General features: G+C 31.7%; 3 protein-coding genes across 4 annotated transcripts in view; all 3 read left to right on the top strand.

The window, feature by feature from the left end:
- LOC107993248 (neuromodulin) overlaps positions 1–4036 on the top strand; it is a 92184-nt gene extending 88148 nt beyond the window's left edge. For both annotated transcript variants that reach the window (XM_062071879.1, XM_062071880.1), the window contains exon 4: positions 768–4036. In XM_062071879.1, coding sequence (XP_061927863.1) covers positions 768–917 — 150 coding nt within the window. In that variant the 3' untranslated portion in view covers positions 918–4036. The remainder of the gene's footprint in view (positions 1–767) is intronic.
- Positions 4037–5795: 1759 nt separating this feature from the next.
- LOC107993245 (zinc finger matrin-type protein 5) lies at positions 5796–6961 on the top strand. Its single transcript, XM_017049576.3, has 3 exons — positions 5796–6091; positions 6240–6377; positions 6452–6961. Exons 1-3 carry the CDS (start codon positions 5965–5967, stop codon positions 6688–6690), a joined length of 504 nt encoding a protein of 167 aa, XP_016905065.1. The 5' UTR covers positions 5796–5964; the 3' UTR covers positions 6691–6961.
- A 37-nt stretch (positions 6962–6998) lies between these two features.
- Positions 6999–22523, top strand: part of LOC107993246 (pleckstrin homology-like domain family B member 1) — a 68171-nt gene continuing 52646 nt past the window's right edge. The window contains exon 1 of the mRNA XM_017049577.3: positions 6999–7428. The gene's annotated coding sequence lies outside the window, so the exon portion shown is untranslated. The remainder of the gene's footprint in view (positions 7429–22523) is intronic.

The following is a 22523-nucleotide window of genomic DNA, read 5'->3' on the forward strand; positions in this document are numbered from 1 at the left end:
GAGAATTGCAATTTTCCAGGTTAAAAAGAACTTAAATTTCATATAAAGGATAAAATATTGAAAAAGAAATAAATATTGTCTACTTTGAAGAAGTTAGAAACTGTATTTAAAAAGCGAATTTTCAAGTAAGGATATTTCGTGCATTTTAAAAGAGATGCCAAGTATACCGTGAAATGTTTATTAAATATACGTGAAATTTTGAAACTTAAAAAGGAACGCGAAAATTCAGTAATACGGAAAATTATATCTCTTACGTTGTAACATTGAATTTCACGTTAGTTTGTTTAATATCTCACCGATAAATAAGATTCATAAAAATTGTTAAATTTAGTTGACTAAAAATCCGAGAATATATTTCGTAACAAAAAAGAAGTAGCAAAGAATGTATTCGTAAAAAAACTTGTTTATTTGTAATTATGTTGTATAAATTTGTATACTACCTCAAACACTAATATATGTTTTTGTTTTAGGTAAAATGAAAAGATAATTTTGTAAAAAAAGTTTCAATTTAAAATTAATACACTATATATCATATAAATATGTTGAATTGATCGAGAAAATATTGGATCATGAAGATCAATCGATTATTAGATCTAGAGAAGTTGAAAGTACACTCATCGTCCAAATATTTGCAACAGTTTTAACACGTTTGTGAAGTAAACCTTTGACACCATTAACAAACATCGACCGAGCAATATTGTCTCAATAAACGCGCTCCTATTTGCAATAACAAATCTACACGTCGACGTTGTAATCTATTGTTTCAGGCGAAGGACGCCATGAACGAGCTCGAGGGTATCGATCTCACGGATCCCGATCTGCACAAGGCGGCGACGAAAATCCAAGCGAGCTTCCGGGGTCACAAGGTCCGCCAGGAAGTGTTAGGGAATCCAGCGCAGAACGAACCCAAGAAATAAGAAGGATGAGATTGGAGTGCTTTTTTTTCGAAATCGAATCGTCGATAGTATGCCCGATCATGAAATCAAAAAAAAAAAAAAAAAAAAAGAAAAGAATAAAAAAGAGAGACAAAAAAAGAGAGAGAGAGAATGAAAAAACACACAAAAGAGGAAAGTAAATCGAACGATAGAAACAATATAGCAGGGAATCGGGCCTCGGGTCTTTGCTTTTCCATTTGTCGTCGAGTCCGCTTCGTACGATCGCATGCGAATCCTTTCGTTGATCCCTCGAAATTTTATGGCATTTTTATCTTTGTATCCGCGACACGATTTATTCGGGAATCGAATACATTTCTCGCCGCGATTTGTTTGAATATCGAGCTTACAAGTTCGCATAAACTTTCGAACACCGATAATCATCATGGAACAATTTTCGATCCGTATCGTACTTACGTATTCTTCGTCCTTTCGAAACTATAGTATTACGAAAGATATGGATAGTATCTATTCTGAATAAACAAAATGAAACTTCGAATTTATATCTTGATAATTCATATTACGGTACCAATTCACGTTGAAGTGGCACAGTATATTTTAGATTAGTGATATGCTTATAATACGTTTTAAGACTATATACGCGCACACCACCATCGTGTGAGCGTCGTTTTAATCACTACCCTATATATCGACGTTCTCGAATAGGCATTTCATCGAATGTATGGAACGAATCCTGATATTTTTCACGAAAAATAAATTGGAAAATTTAACGAGACGATAACAAGATCACGTTGCTTGCCATAAAACTCAACGAATCATGAAATACTATATTGAATTGAATCGCGGTCAAGTATGAATTCGAAAAATGCTATTACTTGAAGAAGGTTGTCTCGAGTTTCATCCAATCACCAAAGGAACGAAAACGAGCTGGACGAATTAATTGGGTGAACAGATCTTTCATAAATTCGTAAAAGAAACGCGGTGGGCGCGTTTCCTCGGGCAAGAAATCGATTATACCGAATCGATTTAATCGCATGTATACGAAGGTTTTCGTTTAATCAGCCGCTAAATACGTATTCGCGCGTTCGAAATGAACACACGATCGATAAATTCCCTCGTTCATCGTTAACACGAAATTTATCGCGGTGGTTGACAATGCTCACCGAGGATTGTTTGCGATCGTGAGCGTCGATATATCGATGTTGATTAAAGATTTCGATGGCACGATATCACGGATGTGCCATCGCTGCGTTTGCTCCTCCCTTGTATAATTTTAACTGTACGAACCGTCGTCGAGACTCGACGATTCGGCCATTCGTATCGAATCGTCCGTGGATTTCGAAGATTCGCGAACGAGAACAGTGAAAAATTACAAGCATCGAATAATTAAAATGTCAAACAAACCATTCTCGGTATGGAGAGGATAGAGTGCAGGCATGTGAATGAATTGATTCGAAGAAATGATAACAGTTGCAATCTTTGATAATCATTTGAAAGTCGATCGTATTTCTTTCCTTTTCGGAATAATATCACGTGTAATATCGTTCACATCGATAAGTTCACGCTATAACGAGTCGATTGAATTCGTCGTTTTTATTGTAACATCGCTTAATGTAAGTCCAATTCAAAGAATAACGAAGTACATGCACGTATGATAATGCGTACGATACGATTACAAAATCAATGGAGGATCAATTTGGTCGAAAAAAAGGAAATTATAACCGGCAAGACGGCGCATGTCTGAGGCAAACAACATGTTTAATCGATAAACGTGTCCTCCAAGTTATATCGTTTTAACTTTTAAGGATGTCCATCCCGTCATATTGGTACTGCGGGTTATTTTTCGATGACTAAAAGCATATATTTTTACGCGTTAGATCGCACCGTAACGACACACGATTATGGATACATATATAAAATATAAGACGCGCATTTATACACATATATAGACAGGCACAGATGCTTTCACAACCCCGTAGACGCAATAATTCGACATAAAAAGAGGCTTCGAACGGCCCGGTCGAACTGCCATGTAACGGGTGCGCGTTTCGTATCGTTCTATTTTTATCTAGTCTATCTTTCTTCGATTTTGTTCCCATCGAATTTACCAGTAGAAGAAGTATACGTTGTTTTTAGCAGGCCTAAAAACGTTACTGCTGCTTTTTACGATCGTTAAGAGCACTCGTTCTTCTCCTTTATTTCGCTCCTCTTTTGCGCTGTTCTCTGCAACTTCCTGATTCTTTTTTATCCTGAATGATTGACTATCGATCGTTGAAAAAGGGCACAAAGAAATTAAAGTTTGGATATACGTGATAATTTATTCGATAAAAGTTATTTTTTATTCCTTCGAGGAAAGGAATGGCGATATATGTATTATAATTAGACGCACTATTCAAAATAATTAAAAGACTCTGTGTTTAACTGTATCCAATATATTTTATAAATTTAAGATATAAGTATCGAAAATGCTACGTTTCCCCTATATTTAATGTTAATGTTCGATTTATTTTTATCAAACGATTAGAAATTTTTGAACAGAACACCTGATTAATTAGCTACAAAATAAACTTATAGCATTATAATATTATTATTGTATATTATACATCGTTTCCTGTAAAGCACGATATTCACTGTGTCAAAAAATTTTACTTTAGAATAATCCTATTCGGATATTATATATTGTATTATTTAAGCTATACAAATTTGACTAATTAATTTCTTTGTTTCATATCGAATATCCAAGAATGAAATGAAGAAAATTTTTTTGCAAAACTATCGATTTCTTTAAATATAATATACTCTTGATATTAAATGTGCAAACCTGTTATGGTCTTATCAGTCTCATTAACGACCTAATTGTTGATATTAATTGCTGTTTATTTCTTCTGTAAATATTTTCAATGTGCATCATCGATTCCTGTTATGCATTGTCACGTACCGCAATGTTTCTATCGGATATTACGCAAAACATGATTGTATGTACTTTCTACTTGTATGAAAGACAATTATTATGTGCACATACATGATATATCTTTGGAAATATCACACAAATTTTTGCACTTGTTTCTGATAACTCTTATATTGAAATATCTTTGTGAAAAATTTATCAAAAAGTTGTTATAATAAACAAATTCTGAAAGCAATTTTGAATTAAAGTTAAATGCGGTTCAGAAAACTGAAAATCCGCAGAGCTCGATTCTGTACAGTATTCTCATACTAAAATAACAAAACATTATGAAGAAAATTTAAATATTATGCAATATATCATACAATTATTATATCAGTAAAAGTTTATGTTGAGAAGTGAATCTCTTAAATTTTTCTTTATTATAACTGAATTTCATCCATCACATATTTTCCAATTAAAATAATATGAAATCAATCTATAAATAGTAGATATTAAAGAACTTTTGCACTTGTCATTGTGCATATAAAAGATATTTTTCAATTTCTTACAATTTCATACATTTTCACTTATCTGTCAATCTGATAAATAATGGAAAAAGAAAGTATTGCTTGAATCACGCTTTTCGAAGTTTTCGCGTGTAATTAAACGTTTCTAAACATCATTCATGCCATTCAGTTCCAATTTTCTTGCATTTTCACGTTACCTCATAAGATCGTTTGTAGAAAGCTAATAAAAATATTGCTATCGTTGAAAATGTCTATGAAACTCGACATATAATAAATGAACATCCAAATATGATTTATTTCTAATCGTGAACAACCAAAGAAAAAAATATTTGATAATGACTGAAAGCCGATTCACACTGCGACACGTCGAGTCTCGGCAATACACGCTAAAATACATCTATATAGAAAAGGATTTAATATATTGAATCTATTTATAATATATATATATTCCTGTTATAATAATATTTGTATGCTACAATAAGAGGCTCCTATATGAATATTATTATAATTCACATTCTATACATATACATATATTAATACTATTAATATATTATATTTATATTATATATTATATGTGTATAATAATATTAATATATTGTCAAATATATAAATATTTATGATCCATCAACGACATGACACGACAACTGCATTTTACTATTGCCGCCTAGTGGGGATCGGCTTTATATTTTCGCAAAAGAATTATTTTTCTTTTGCATAAGAACTTATTTTTTAATATTTCAATCAAAGATATAAATATCATGAATAATTTTTATAAATCGAAAATGAATAGTGCAAAATTGAAATCGGGCATTCTACAATGTTGCGTATTCAAATAAAAAAATTATATATTTCCAAGACAATTATCCTTGGAAACAAATACTTACTTGGAAGTAAATGACAGATAATTTTATTTGCTCTAAGCAAAATTGTTGCGTAAAAGGATTCGTACTATCGAAGAACCGATTTAAAATATTTAAATATTTTGAAGCTTCTGTAGTTGCTGAAAGTGTCTATCGATGCGTATGGTTAGCGATTACGAGGTTAAGAGTTAATGAAGAAGATTGTTGTAATAAATTATAGGCATTTTCTTCGGTATGTGACGTTACCACACAAATATAGATTAGTAACGCACAAAATGTTACAGTAAATTGTATTCTAAGGATGTAACAAATAATTGTAATGTTTAAACGAGCAGTAACCGTATATGTAACCTGTTTGTTTAAAATAAATACCCATTAAGTGTACAAATAACAATTCCGACCTATACTGTGAAGAATTAATAGAAATACACCTCTAATTAAAATAATTACTTTGGACTAATTTTTTTATTCTTTATTAATTATATATATCCATGCCATATATATAATATTTATAATAAATAAATTATAGATAAATTATACATGCAAAATACAATTAAATATATAATAAATTTTTTTTTAAATATAAAATTTAAAAGATGTTCTTTTGATTACTTTCATAATACATGGCAGATGTCACTCTTGTCGCTATAAAGTGAATCATCAGTTAATATTTGTTTCGTGCCATGTATTTCTGATTATTGAATTATTTTATACTGTGCTTGTTTTATAATATTTGAAATTTTGTGCTACATTGCAAAAAATATTTTTTACTTGAGTTTTTTGAAGTTTAATTCATAATGGGTAGAAGATATTATTGTGAATATTGTGACAGATCGTTTAAGGATGATCCAGAAGCCAGAAAAAAACATCTTTCAAGTTTACAACATGCGAAAAATCGTGCAGATCATTATAATATGTTCAAAGGTAGTCATATTCATTAATTTTTTATTGATAAAATATTTTGAAGATATGTTATATTTTGAAGATTTGATGAAATGTGTATATCGATCATAACCTCAAAATCACTTGTTTTAATATTACTAATATTACAAATTTTATTTATTTTTTATAGATCCAGAAATTATTTTAAGGGAAGAATCTACAAAAATACCATGTAAATGGTATTTAACTAATGGTGAATGTGCATTTGGCCTTGGTTGCAGATATTCCCATTATACTCCGCCTATGATATGGGAGCTTCAACGACTTGGTACTATTCATGATAATTCGAGATAAATATAAAAAGAATATTGCACAATATTTTTATATAATTTTTTTTTACAGTTGCTATGAAAAATCAATCAAAGTTGAATATAAATCTTGAAAATGGCTGGCCAAATCCTGATGATATAATTAAAGAATATTTTGAGAATAATACAAGCACAAACACTACGGATGATTTTACGTATCCCAATTGGCATAGACCATCAGAGCTACGTGATTATTCTATGCTATCACCATCACTATGGCCTATTACACCTGAAAGTTTAGCAAATACTACGAGATTTGAAGAATGGGGTTAAAAATGTAAGGAATATAACGTTCCTTGTTAAATTATGTGAAAATATATATATATATATATATTTAAGAGTCATCTAAAAGAGTAAATAATATATGATATATAAACAATTTAAATATATAGTTTTTCAAAAAACTGAATATTTTGTTAATAAATGAACATATAAAATTGGGAAATGTGTTCAATCTTTTAAATACGAAATATTATTGTTAATATTATACTTGTAATAATATTATTTATTCAATAATTAAAATAAAAATTAGGAAGAAAACAAATAGTTTTTTTGGCATTTTTTTTGATTAAACAGATGCACCATCTTACGAGGCAAGAATGAATCAGACTCGGTACTGTTCGGTATTTGTCGGTAACTTTCGTGACTACCATCTGTCCTCCATCATCCCCTCCACCAATCAGCGATCAGAAAGGCGAGCACACAATGAACTCCGGTACACCGTCACACAGTAGCGAAGCACCCGTTGCCACGATAGTTTGGCGTTTCAACGTCGTGTTCGGCGCGCCGCCGTGTCGTTTCAATTTAAAATCGAATTTAGTGTATGTTTGCGAGTCGAGAACTGTGTTACGATTATGAGATTGACTCGATTGCGTGACTCGTGTGAATTTTCTTTGGTGTGCCAATCAGAAAGTGTTTGAAACTTCTCAGTGCCTCGGCACGGCGGGACGCCGGCCTTCGATCAGCCGACTGGATTTTCGATCGCCACTCCGGATCATCTCAATCGCACCGGTGAGTCTACATATATATATTTCTTTTTTCAATATGCATGTTAAATCGTCAATTAAATTTCGTTGTTGGTATTTCATGAAAGATATAATAGAATTAAGTTTAAACGAAGCACGTGATTCGATAGAGAGCGAAAACGTTCACAGCTAGAAAAGATTGTCGTGATTTCTTGCGACCATAAATAGAGATAGAGATAGAGATATGAGGAAAGTATTCAGGTATACAAAAAACATTACCTAGAAAGAATTTTCGAACATCTGTGCCTGCGGAAAATATTTTCGCGAAAGTGTAAAATTGTAAACAGAGACTAACACCGATTTGACAAGATGATGCGTCATTCAAATACAAATAATATATATATAATTCCATGATTATTGTTTCTCTTCATATTTTCGCTTGGTTACAGAATTTAAAGATAAAACGAAGAATTTAAATACAATAGATTTCGATTAGTTTGCGCAACCGGAACGATTTTATTGTCGCTAACAATATATCATCTTCTTCAGATGAAATGTGATTTTTTTTTCTTTTTTCATATTATAAGATTATTATTCAGTTTTTGTTGTGAAAACGTATGAGCTTTAAATCATATAACCATATGCATAAAAAAATCGTTTGCTTCGCATAAAAGAAAGCTTTGAATTAATTCTCCAACATGAATCGTGTGAATTTATGTATATGATATTTGCATTCTATTATATATTGATAACTAAAAAAGTAATTTAACCAGTAACTTATATTTATGAATTGCTACGTAATTATTGATTATTTTTATAATTATAGTTGTAACTTTGAATTACAACGTTATTACAGTTCATCAGATGGCAGCCAAATTAAAAGAGTCGCCATTATAGTAATTGGTTAAGAGATAATATTTATTTCACGATTATCATGATATCACGTTTTCTCATTTAAACGATTTGAGATTCGATATTCATACGTTATTATAGCAAAGGAAATCGGTTCTTACGTATGATGATACCCTTTGATAATGTATGTATTACATGCGTACGATAACATATTGATATTGAATATCAAATTGATTTAACCCAAATATTATTCTTGTTAATATAGATATAAAATAAATATAATTTATATTTTCTACGATATTATTACAAAAAAGAAACACGTAGCTTTCCTCGCATTCGATAATATTAAATATTTAATATTCTAATAATTAAATAATAATCGAAAAGATAAACATAATAATTGGACGTAATGTTTGCATGAACTTGAACGATACCGAGAAAATGATTCAAACGTAGTGGATACGGATTCACAGACATTACATCACTGATATCGTTTCCGCCATAACGTCCACGAAGTCTCGTTGTTGCAAAAAGGTTAAATGTAGTGTGACGATCGGGTGGCAACGACCTGCCCGCCATAGACGAGAGAGTGGAGCTACGTGTAGTCGCGTCACGATTCTTACCGGAGGTCGTGACCTTGTCGATATGGGGAATAATGGTGCGTTTGCCTGCACGAGGGCAGGATCTTCCCTGTGAGTCAGTTTCCCGATCGATTTCACGCGTGCATCAGCGTCCATTGTCGCGTTCCGTGCGTAGCACACAATGGACTTGTCTATTTTGGAGCAGCTGCGCGGCCCTCTTTCGAACAATGCGGCCCAGAGAGAGCAGCGTGTATACGAACCGGCCGTTTTTCGATCTTACTTTTCGTAGAATCAGGATTTCGTACTGGACATCCTAGTCAGTTATTGCGATCGATATTTCTGGCATTAGAGTGATTTGTAATTACATTTTTAATGATCTTACTAAGAAAGATATAAGCGATGAAATTTTTTATTTCAGAAAATTTTATGCGCTTACGAATATTAGAACTCTATTCATAAAGGCTTAGAAATGCATGGACAGTATATGTTATGTCGTTAATTCGTCATGAGAGTTAGATGAAGTAATATATAGTATAATCAAATATAATGAAATAATTTACCGATTCAAATAAATTGATATACAGTTTTTAAAGAATAGTATATAAGATCTAGAGATATCAAACAATCATTGTTCGGACATTTCATTTAAAAGTTTTGCCAAATATTTGAAACGTGGTAATTCCGTCGGATTAATCTCATAAAAACAATCTTCAGACGAAACGATCTTAAATCGAAGTTAATTTCTTGCATGACGTCTACCGTAGAACTAATTCCCCTTCGACACACGTTATAGCATATCTAATCGACGACTAATCTTCACAAGGACAATACGCACATCCGATTCTAAACGATCGATAACTTCGTATAGAGAAGTCTCGATCTGCCCGTAGATTTAATACGACGCAGAAGCATTTCGTTCGTCTGCACCACGAGTACGATCTGTAAAAACGAGCCACCCAGCAATTTAACGTCATTTATTTCTATTGCCTTTATGTGGGCCTATTATGTCACGCGATTTCTCCCCGCCCTTTATCGCGTGGCAACTTCAGTACAGTTCGCGCATATATACCGTCTTTCGTAAGAGTCAATTGCGAGGTAATTTTTCAAATTGCCAAACATTCGAGAATCGATGAACACTCCGCAGTACGGAGTCGTTTTGCACTTCGTAATCGATTGTAGACGATGCATTGTTGTTTTCGATCCATTGAAAGATCGATACGCGTGATACCCTGATTGATAAACAACGACATTCATAGAATTATTTTTCCATAACTGCTCGAGGCGAAGAATTTTTTGATCAGTATTCATAGATATCGATACAGTGAAATTCCATTTTATCGAAGCGAAATTTTAGTTCGCGTTCGCGCTTGATCGACCTATTTGAAAACAGTGACGCATCGTGTGCAGATCTCGTTCAATCTAAATAAAATAATGACGTCATGTGAAAGAATTCGTGTTATGAACAAAAACAAATATCTGAGTTTCTGAGGATTGTTCTTTAGAATCGGTGTTGAATAGATCAGATAATCTTCTGTCGATAGAATCTATTTGTACGAAACCTGTACCTATATTTGTTCGATAAATTATAAACTTATATAGACTTGAGAGTATAGGAATTTGGAAATTGTGCCTAATTTTTATTTCTATTTGCCACATGTGGCATATATTTGTCACACAATATTGGATAGTTAATATTTGTCAAATATTTGAAATCATTTGAAAATATTTCAATAGCATAGGTGAAGGAACAAATGGAACAATTGTTTAAAAATACGTATATAGATTACATTATTTCTTCATAAAAATAGTTCACAATAATTCTGGTAATAGTTCATAATATGAACATATTTAGAACAATAAGTTGTGGAATAATTTTTAGGAGTGTAAGGTTTTATAATTTTTTATAATTTTTCTATCACATGACTGATATGATTGAAATATAGAATCCCAATTCGAAAATTAGATTCAATTTAAATTTTTTTTTTTATTTATTATAATCAGTATTATATTGAATTCATTATTAAACGTTCTCGAATTAAATTGGACAATATATAGAAGACTATAGAAGACTCATTGCGATGAGATTTTAAGTCGTTCCTATCCTGTAACTATTATTGTTATTGTTATGTAATACATTATTGCGCAAATCACGTAATAAGATACAGTTTTTTTAAATGTCATTTTATGGTATTTTATATCATTAGTATCAGATTTTCAAATTTTTTTTGCATTTTAAAATTCATTATATGAAAGATATATAAAAATTTATTGTAGAAATAAATCGTAGAAAAATAATATAAAAAATAATACGTAGGGAGAAAAAAATACAAACATAATAAAAGTAATTGGAAAAAAGCTATAGTACTCAGTTTTTATTAAAACGAATTTTATTAAAAGCAAGTTTTCAGCAAGTGTATATACTTTACAACTTGGACATTTCAATCACGCTCAAGCGCATGTTCCTACATAACTAAACAGAGTCTTTTAAAATTAACTAACAACAAAAGATACTTCGGTAAATTAAATCACGTTTTACAAAAAATTTTATTTTATTTAATTTTTTTTTTAAATTTAATTATATTAAAAAATTTTTGAAGAATTCTTCTTTCAGATTATTACAAGAACAATATCATATCATTTTATTTTTACATCTCTATCGATAAAGAAAATTATTATTAGAATTAGAATTATACGTTATAATTTTATTTTTTTTATGAATTTATTTTCGTTTTGAACAAACGAAAAAGCGAAAGTATAATAAATGAAAAACGTGTGTAGATAGTATCGAGTGAAAAAGTGAAATTACATTCATCCATGCTGACATTCCAAAAATTCTAACCGGTTCTTGAAGTCGTCTGGGAAAGATATGCGCCACGCGTGTTCCGGAAGAGCTAATAGAATCCGCAGACGGTTCTCCATTCTTTTTTCCGCGTTTAAACGAACGAGCGTGGAATTTCGCAGCTTCCGTCGCGCAACTTACGAGAAATCTATACTATGGTTCGAATAAATTAAGTTTATTGTCTTCACGAAACCACAATTTTAAAAGATCTAAGTTAGAACGAGTTAAACGTGGATCGTTTATTATGCAAACGTGATGTAAATCAATTTTTTTTTCACGCGTTAAGGTATTTAAAAATTTACCCAAGGAAGTATTCAAATCGATTCAAAAATATTGTTTCTGCACGTTAGTTTAATAATTTGATGAGAATTATATCGAATCAAATATTCATACGAGTGAATTTACATTGTTTTCATAATTATTGAATTATTGTTCAGTTTGTTAAATTTGCAAGTTAAATTGTATAAATTACTTTATACTTCATTACTGTTCTATTATAGCTAGATTAATTAGAAAAGATTTATATCTTTTAGGAACTGTAAGAGATGTTTTGACCTAGTTCATTTAGCGTTTAGATTATGAGAAATGAATCCGCGCTACTTTCATAACGAGTGATCATTCAATTTTGTTCATCGACAAATTTTTCTTTTTTTTTTAATTAATCACGTGGAAATTTTTGAATCTATAAATTAATATTTTATCATTTTCTCGATTTCTTTCAAGAAATGAAATTACATACTTTCGCAATAAACGATCGTTAAATTAGAATTTTTTACATGAATTTCGTAACAAGCGTCCATAATCATCCTCCTGGAGGACAAAATAACAAAATAGCTGCAAATCGATACCTTGAAGCTAATAATCTTCGATTTTATCGTATGACAATTCATCATGGTAATAATCAATGCGAACATTTAGCTTCTGTTCGTGATAATATATGATTTTTTACTTGGAATGCTCGCGAATAAAAGATATAAATCTTGTTGTAAACTCTCACTCGTTGACGTAGAAATAATGGAGATTGCAATGGTGAGATTTGTAATGGTGGAGAAAATTGAACTCGTATTTACGATAAAATATTACTTCCTTGATTATCCGCAAGGTGAAGATGTAAATTTTATTGAGTCGATACTCGTTTAGGAAAAGAACGATTAGCGAGCAGGTAATTAGCAAGGCTTTACAGATGCTATTGCCAGAAGTGGTGTCAAAAGATAAACACTGTTTTTGCTGCTTTATAAATTGGAAACGTTATGTTGAAGATGTTATTTTGCTTGATTTTTATGTTTGAATTGTCAGTAGAATAATGTATTCAACGTTTATGAGTGATGACTCGAATAGTAAGATTCGTATTACTCGAACATGTATCTGCGAATATGTATTAAGTCTTTTATTTTATTTTATCTGATGATTCTTCTCGCTTATTATCATTGTTTGATAACAATCATAGCTCATTTGAAAAACTTTTATCATTATTATTTTTTTCTTTTTTTATACGTATAATATTGCATAATGGTTGCTATATAGTCGACTGCCAAAAGAGTTTTATTTAAATATTATGATGAATATTTTTATAAATTTTAAATATTCCACAAAGTTTTACGTAGATATCAAATTTCTCTGAAAAAGTTACAAGATCTAAGGGAACCTTATAATATCTTTAACGTGTAAATATATCCATTTTTGTAAAAGAAATATTATGATGAAAATTAAATGAAAAAATAATTTTTGTTATAATCTTTCAGTTACAACTATTGGCAACAATAGCTCGTGTGTTTTATTTTATACATTTACGATAATAATATTATCGATAAAAATATTCAATACACAATTATTACAATTATTCATCGTCTCAATTAATCAAATAGCCTTCGTAGCCATATTGTAACATATCCGAGTTGAAAGCAACGTTCAATGATTGATAGGGTCAGCAAGGATTCAATATAATTCTGCACACGTGTTTGCCTCTTCAAATTATGTTTCGTGCAAGGGTCAATTCGTTCGACGTAAGATTTGTCTCTTACGTGCTGCTAAAAACTGGTTGCATTGACCAAGACGTTTGAGAGGTTTTTTCGTTTCTTTAATAACGACGAGACGAGGGTCTCGACACATGTTGCACCAATTAAAATCAATAATATTTTGCGTAAAATGCGTCATGACGTCGAGTTAAATTTAAAATTGGATTATATATAGTCGAAAGGAATCGATTTGTGCACAGTTCATTTATATATATCCTCCAAATGTTTGTCATATTAATTTTTAATATCTACGTTTCATCTGTGAATTCTAAAATTGATCAAGTTACAACTTTATTTAATAATTTAACAAATTATGAAAATATTACATAAATACATAAATACGTTTCTTCTTTGGAAATAAAATTTTTGTACAAATTTTCCCCTTTGTATGCTCGTTTCCTATTTAGATACTTCATTCCTCGATACTCAAGGGGTTTAATTTTTTCTTCCTGAGCAATTTTCATTTGTCATCAGTTGAAACTCCGGTTTCGCCCTATCGTTTTCAAGGATCAAATACTCATCTGCTGATGTCAGACAGTTTAGGTATTAGAATAGAATAGAAAAATGATCGGGACTATCGTTTCTAATGCGCGAGACGTTCCTTTTCAACGATCTTTCTCACAATCCAATGCAGAAAATTTATAACCAGAGGCGAGCAAAGTGTCAAACGAAATACCTCTCTCTTTTCATCGGATTAACAATACATTGTAGCATTCCATCTATTGTGAAAGTGTTAAAAAAAATTACAAATTCATCCATTTTTAATTATGTTAAGGTTCAGATGAATATTCTTCTTCGTTATTTATTTAATGGTATTCTGAATTTCATTCGTAGTTCAACAGCACTGTAAACGATATTAAAAAAAGAAAAGAAGAGAAATTTTTGGAAGAAATTTTTATCAATAATTCCAAAAAAAAAAAAAGAAAAAAATTCTGAAATTGAAAGTTCAATCTATACACAGAATTATGTAACTACAACACCTCGGCATACTTTTACACGCAATGTTCATCGTGCAATCTCGTCCAAGGGGTCAATCCATCGACCACCCTCGATTTTTTTCCTCCTTATACGAGGTCTCTGGCTGCGGTAAAATCTGTCAATAACCGTTAGCATGCGGTTTCAGCTGTTTACCAAACAGGTTTGAATACGAGAGCAATGCAAGCCCTCCTTCTCCCTGGTCGAATATGCACGTATTGCATATTTATGGAGGAGGAACACGGTCGACTCGCGTGATTTATGGATATCGGGAAAAATTCGTGAGCGATTTAACGAGCCATCATTTTACGAGCCCAACAACAATAATACCAACCCGAAACCAATACCGTAATGTCTCAAGAAACTGGAGGGTGTGTATTATGAATTGAGAAAATTTAATTCAGTTAAAAAGAAAAGGATTGAAAAAAAAATATATTTTTATAATTACACAATAATTGGTAATTATTCAATCGATAAATTTTTATTCTTGTTTTTAGTTTTAACTAATTCGTCTTATTGTTTCGATACAGAATATACTTTCTACAAGAAAAGGATACCTGCATTTCTATTGCACAAAATCTAATAAATCCATTCAATGAAACAATCGCCTATCTAAAATTATCTCAACATAGTCGGAAAACGATCCTATATAGCCATCCTACGAACCCCGCGTTGAAACCAAGAAGACTGGTTTTCTAAGATCTGTAGATCCGTGGTCAGTGAAAACCTGCGATGGCCAGTTGCAGCAAGCATCAGATTAGATAGCGTTCGTTACGAAACGACGAAAAGCGTTTCGTTCATTACCGGAAGCGTGGTCGTGAACCAACCATTAGTCCCCCGGCGCACGGTGGCTCGTAAATTCCCCGAAAATCACTGGGATGACTCAGTGTGAGTCAGTTAATCCATTTATATCCGCTTTCAGATACACGATACATACTACTACGTTACCGTTTTAAAGTAACGGTCCCGCGGGTAAGATTTTCCCCGGGAATTCACGGCGCATCGAAGGTGTACGTTCACGCTCTCTTCGTCACAAGTGTTGTGTAGCGGTACAAAAGTGCGCCTCGTTTATTGTCTCCGTTTGCGCGATTTCCATGGAACCCATGGCGGCTTCCAAGCCCCGTTGACCGCCGTATTATACGACACGAATCGTGGATAATCGATAAATTCGTGCGTGGAATGGGAATCTACTCCCCCTCCCTCATCGACCGAGTTTGTACCGGTGGAGATTTAACCCTTTGCATCGATGCTCTCCATCGATCCAGTTGGCTGTTCATTTGAAAAATTCAATTCAATTGGATCATTATTTGGAACATTTATAGGTATTGTGATGACGATTTTTCGGTGTTTGTAATTGTTTTATTGTTTAGAAATAAATATTAAGATAAGATGTTTCAGAGAAAGGATGGGAGATGGATATAACAATCGTGATTCTGGGATCGAATTAATATTAAGGTCGTTTTCTAAAATACAATTTTAAGTACGTGGTTTGATAAAGTAGTACACGTATAAAATTTTAATTAAAATCCATTTTCAGAATAGAACATGTTCATGACAAGAGTATTTTTAATTTTATGTATTGCTGCATTATTTATAAAAATATGGTATGTAATTATACCAGGCTACGAAACAATCAAATGCATTCATTCTACGACTTCTACGATTCACCTTCAAACTGTTTTCACGATCGTATAATTTTTAACGAGAATCGAAATCATTCTTGATTCTATTCAATTTTAATTATACCGTTAATTAATATTTACGCGTTTCAATGTGTATATCAAATTTATCGTTCTTTATGCCTCGCATATCCGTGAAATTATTTAATTAAAAGCTATCGAATCGATGATAAGTGGAATGATAATCGTCGAACCACTATCTACTAATGTTCATTGCATAAAATCGACTGAACATTTTAACATTTCTCGTAATCATAATGTGGAAACGTTGTACGTTGCCTCTTTTGATAATAATCCCATCTAATCTCTCGTCTAATTAAGTAAAAATATTCTTTTGCGATAAAAAATATATTATACTCGAATTCTTTATGTACAAAAGGAACGACTAAATATGCATAAATACTCTTATAACGTTACGAACAATAAATAGATTTCGTGGAATGCTCAAGTCCCGAGCGGAAATAAGAGGACTGTCGGTCCTCTCGTCGACCGGAAGAATCGATTTAGTAATGAAAATGGTGCTAAAAAAAGAAAAATTCTTGGCACTGTAATAAATACATTTTCTCAAAATTTATTTTTCAATCCGAAGATTAAAATACATTTTGAACTTTTTATAAATTCTCTGCACATTTCTGCAGAGAGTTATCCTGCAATATACGAAAAAAATTCACGAAATTTGATTTAAATTTGGATTAACAAATGAATCACGTACACCATAAACAACTCTTAATCAACACAGTATAACAAGATGGATTGCGACGCACGTGTTACGAATGACAAGATGATTCAAATTAAACAATCAATCTGCAGATTCCATAAACATCGCCCAGTTTTCTATTCGCTCTCAGTATTTATCTCTGGAATGTTATTAACTCAAAGGCAGTGCTCTTAAGTCTGTTCGCGGAATCAAGCCCTGTTTCAATATTTAAAATATATCTTATTTCATGCGCGTAAAGAGAAAGGATCGTTTTAACGAGTTATTTCAATAATATATATATAAAAGAGGATTACAATTGGATAGGAAATGCATTTATGAAATACTCTTAAATGCGTAGGAAGTCACAGAATACACTCGACATAAAATATCCGAAGATATTTGCGGGTGAGATACGTCTTTATTTCGCTTGCTTTATTCGCGCTCGTGAAAACTAAACTAAATTTGCATAGATATCCGTAGTCTAGTTACAGCTCGAAAAAGAAGGGTTGGGAAATATTGCGATAATCCTTCGTGGCCTGTTCATTCGCATTAACAAAGAGAGAGAAAGAGAAAGAATATAACGAGCACCTTTCATACTTGAACAACCATAATGCACTAAACGATACGCTCGGGAGGTCTTTATGCTCAAGGTCGATCTTACAGGCATTATTCGCCTTTTATGAAAACGACATGAAAAAGAGGGATGGATGTGTGCGCGCGTGTAACAGGTTCCTTTCTCTCTCTGACAAACGATGCGATACATCGATTTGTACGTGGCTGTAACATCCACCCCGTGGATATAGCCTTTTATGCGTCGATTCTTCAACCGAGGGTATCCAGCGGCGCATCGCCGTTCCTTTATGGTGGAAAGGAAAATTAAGCGGTTGAAACGTGGCTAGGGTCTTGGACTCTAATTACTTTGCGCTCTGATCAAAAACCCCTTTCGCGATTGAAGTTTCTTGTCCCGCTGTGAATTCCTCGACGCGTGTTTCTCATTTTTTTTTAAATTCAACTTGCGAGAGATAGGGTTCGAAAGTAATTATATATACTCTTGAAAGTTTCTTCGGGTAAATTTGTTTCACTCGATCACGAGTTTTGACAATGATCGTGAGTGTAACATATCAATTCCATCTGCGGTAAAATCGTTATAAATATCCAATTGTAATAACGGACCTTTTTCCAGGCAGAATCATTTTAAAAAAATTCAACGTCGATTTCTAGATCTCCATCTTCATACCAATTAAAAAGTTATTCGAATTCCCCTTCTTTCCAAATATATTCGTAGTCACGTAAAACGATTTTCCCCAAGACCTTAATCCTTCACGTGGGACTGTGGTTTTCGAGAGGCAGCAATTCACCAAAGGGTCTCATGACACCTGGCTGCCTCCCTACCTGACTGCATTCCCAGAAGACCTCTAAACGTTCCCTCAAGGCTACTCGACTTCCTACTTCCAGAATGTTACACAACTTTGAATTATTCATCGGGAAGGGGGTCTGGTGAACGATAACACTTTCATTGTTCGTCAACTCGGTCGTATTAGAATAATTTCGTGTTGCATTAACATAAAAATCGGCCATAACACACTTATTACACTGTACAAGTAGCTCTTTACCACCTTTTTTATCTCTGTTTTTCATTATTCGTTCGAGAGGCGTCGAAAGATTTTTATGTTATCAACGCGTAAAACGAATATCTTTATATTACGAAGTTTTTCTTTTCTTTAGCTTTAAAATGGAACGTGGCAAGTTGTAACACGGACTACTCGGAATATTTAAAACGCTCGACAGTTTTAACATTCTGAAATTCATTAATCTTCTGTGGGCAGCCATAGTTTTTTCTACGTAATCTGGATTTTTATTATTCTAGGCTTTGAAAAAATTTTCTTGTTGGAATATCTCTTCGAAGATCCTAGGAAGGATTAACTCGAATATTTCCAGGGAATTAAGAATTATAATAATATAATTATTACGCAAAAATTGCACGAGATGCAAGAGATGAAAATTTCTTAATGTGCAATATATGTAAATTTGATTCAACTCGATTAATGAGATGGAATGTATTTGATTATTGTTGAAATACCAAAGTGTATTTAAACATATTGAAAAGTGATTCTGATTCACTCGAAGGTATTCTTATTATTCGTATTTCCATTAAACAGTAATTTTGCTTCCTCTTCTATGAGTAATTATCAAAACTCTTACTTATTTCAAGGACGATCGTTCTTGCCAAGTAACAGTCTTTTCTTACATTCTGCTCATTTTATCCTCCAACGTTCGTATAAACTGGTTTGTTTTTATCATCGAATGCCTCTTTCGTTTCGTTCTTTTTCTTATTCACTTTTCAGCTCTATATATAAATCCAGTTCCATCCACAAGAATCAAAAGTTATAACGTTATTATATATTTATTTCGTAGACGATTTTAAATTTTAATACTATGTCTATAAACTTTTAAAACAATCATCGAAATATATATATATATATATAAAATTGCATGAGATTTAAGAAATCAACTGCAAGAGAAACTGAAACTATTACAAAATATACAGGAACTTGTTATTTATAACAAGAACAGCATAAATACATTTTGTTTTCCTTGCCAAATGCAAAAATATGCATTTGCAACTAATTATAGAAAATTCATCATCATCATTTTCCTGAATTATTTTGCTTCAAACAGAACGATTCCAAAATTATATTTCCAAATTTAAATTCTCCTCATTTTCCCTTCCTCAATATCAAACTCAAAAAAAAAAAATTACAATTCTCATTAACTTTACATTTCTCCTTAATTACTTTCAAGAAGTTCGAAAGACTATCTTTATTTATTTTTTTATTTTTTTTGGGACACGCTGTATAATCAACATTCGCTGACACATTTCTCGCATTGGCAGTAAAATCCATAGATTCGATTTCGTTTGGTTGAATCCGAGATACCGTTCGAATTCCTTGAGGTAGGGCATGATTCGCGATGAATCGCACGGAGCAAGATTCCCCGGCCAGTTCTTTCTTCTTCTTATCCCAGGACTCGCAATGCCGGATCTCTTTCTTTTCTTTTCTTTTTTTTTCTTTCTTTTTTCTTTTTCCAATACCGCAACGACGACGATCTATCACTCTCGCCGTCTCAATGCGAGATCCAGTTTCGCCCCTCGATCTCGTCTCGGAGTGAATATCGAGACGCCATTTACGGAAAGCGATACGCGTGCATTCAAATCTCTCTCTCGAACACTTTGAATTCGATGACTTTGAATTTTCCATCGTGCGAGATAAATGTAGGCGGATGTCCAGGGAAAGAAAAAAAAAAGTTGAAAAATGAAATGGAATCGATTGATTGCACAATTTTGACAATATTGAAAATTAGTGTTTTGATGTATAGGTTTTTGCGAGTGTTTTTGGGTCGTTGATATATTGGCATATTAGGAGAAGGTTCTTTTTTTTTGTGAAGAGAGAATACGAAGTGAATAGAAATCAAAATTGAGTTTGTAATTTTCTCCTAAACATCGGATTTTATCAAATGATCTTATCAAAACTCTTTTTGAAACGTACTACAATGTACTTGATCTTCATTGTTGGCAAAAAAATAAATGGTTTATGCAACAAAGAGAATAAAATTAGGATAATAACCGTGCTATTATCCTAAGTAATAAGAATGAATGGTCGTCACGGTCTACGAAGTAAACTAACGAGCTTAATTAATGTAAAAACTTACCGATATCGTTATGCACAATGGAACGTTGAACCATAAAGCTGTTCGAATTTGTTATCACGATTTATTTATTATATGTATATTATGTTTGATCCATTAAGCTAATTATTCTCACCACAAGAGAGAAATTAACAGAAAATCCGTTCGATATTCGTACAATCGTTTGTTAAAAATAGAAAGAAAAAAAAAGTACTTTCCTCTAGATAGATAAATGAAATTTCTAAATTAAAAGTTTGTTATGTTATTAATCGTTTAAAATGAGCGATTAAATTGAAATATCAAACGATATTTATCATTCTGTTGTTGAATATGGATTAGACTATATACCGTGAATAAAAAAAGAAAAAAAAAAGAAAACGGTATTAGAACTTGAAATGTGTCGAAAGCGACAGCTTTATCACGATATGATGTTGAAAGCGTATTGTGCGATTCGTCACACATGGCGTATTGTTCTACTCGTGTGCAAGGCTTTCAATTTCTGTATCAACGAAACCATGATAGATAAAATAGAAATATTCAGATCAGCTGCACTAGTTTCAACAAAGAGGCATTGATAAGCGTCGGCTATTAATCGTTGTTTCCGAGAAAATTACGTTTTGCGTGGATCGATAATGTTAATCCATTATTACTTTAGAATTTTGATTAAAAAAAAATTCTAATTTTCAATTATATTTAACGAACAAAACGTGGTATTTCATCCTTAAAAATTGTAATCCATTAAAAATATTATACGAAAAATCAAGTGTTCCATATTTGTTCCAACAAAAGTTCCAAAAAATTTGTTAGGAAAATTTATCTATGAATAGTTAGTTAATGATATTTTTTTTTTATAAATTCTCCAATATAATCTTAATCATCGTAAAAAGGAAATGTTATTTAAAGGATATTTATTTTTCCTCTAAGTGAATTACGTAGATCCTATCAATGGATGATTATCCATTAAGTGATATAAAGATAATTACATTGAAATAACAGGAAGCTGTAATAATTAATATCTAAAAATATTCACTAGGAAGTGTCTCAATGTATTAGCAAGTTATTAATAGGAACGATCAAAACAATCGTACATTTGATATTAAGTATTTCTAGTATTTCTGTATAAGCTCACAATGAAAGCTTGACTCTTAATGAAATAAATATTAGAGAGTGTACGCAATAATTGGATCGTTGTTCATCCCGTGACAATCTGCATTGTGAATCTTCATAGATAAATATTATACGTTGAGAAATAATATTAAAAAATTTTATCTAAATGTATTAAATGCATTGGTAATTAATTTCTAATTAATTAATTAAATTATAATTTAAAGGTGATATATATTAGTGATTTTTAAGCAAAAATTTTTCATATTCGTGAACAAGTAGCTATTGTTGTATCATTTTATTACATTGATATAGAAAATAATTAACAATTAACAATTTTTATTGTCGAGATACCAACTTTTTTTATCGCGTATATAGTCGTATTAATGAAATTATCAGAGCTAAATATAACTTCGGTAGACTCTCGATAACCCTACTATATCGTTCTTCAATTTTGATTAGGATGATAAAGAAAATATTTATAGTTAATTGAAATACCTCAAAAAAAAAACAACGTAATTAACAATTGGTATATATGAGTTTAAGGAATACGTGGAATGATTTGAATATGTAAAAATTTATGTAATCGTTTTAAAATATCTTGCAATTGTCAGGTAATTGATATCATAATTCTTACTACACATTCTTTCCAAGCATAATCAATTTTTGCTGATGCTTATACAACTAACAGTTTCATATTTCACATTTACAATGT

This window comes from Apis cerana, linkage group LG2, assembly GCF_029169275.1.
Source record: "Apis cerana isolate GH-2021 linkage group LG2, AcerK_1.0, whole genome shotgun sequence".
Classification (NCBI taxonomy): domain Eukaryota; kingdom Metazoa; phylum Arthropoda; class Insecta; order Hymenoptera; family Apidae; genus Apis; species Apis cerana.

Bases quoted from the DNA above. Each gene is read 5' to 3' on its own strand.
- LOC107993245 (XM_017049576.3), top strand. From the start codon at position 5,965: ATGGGTAGAAGATATTATTGTGAATATTGTGACAGATCGTTTAAGGAT. The intron at 6,092-6,239 runs GTAGTCATATTC...TATTTTTTATAG, and splicing joins TCATTATAATATGTTCAAAG to ATCCAGAAATTATTTTAAGG. The intron at 6,378-6,451 runs GTACTATTCATG...TTTTTTTTACAG, and splicing joins ATGGGAGCTTCAACGACTTG to TTGCTATGAAAAATCAATCA.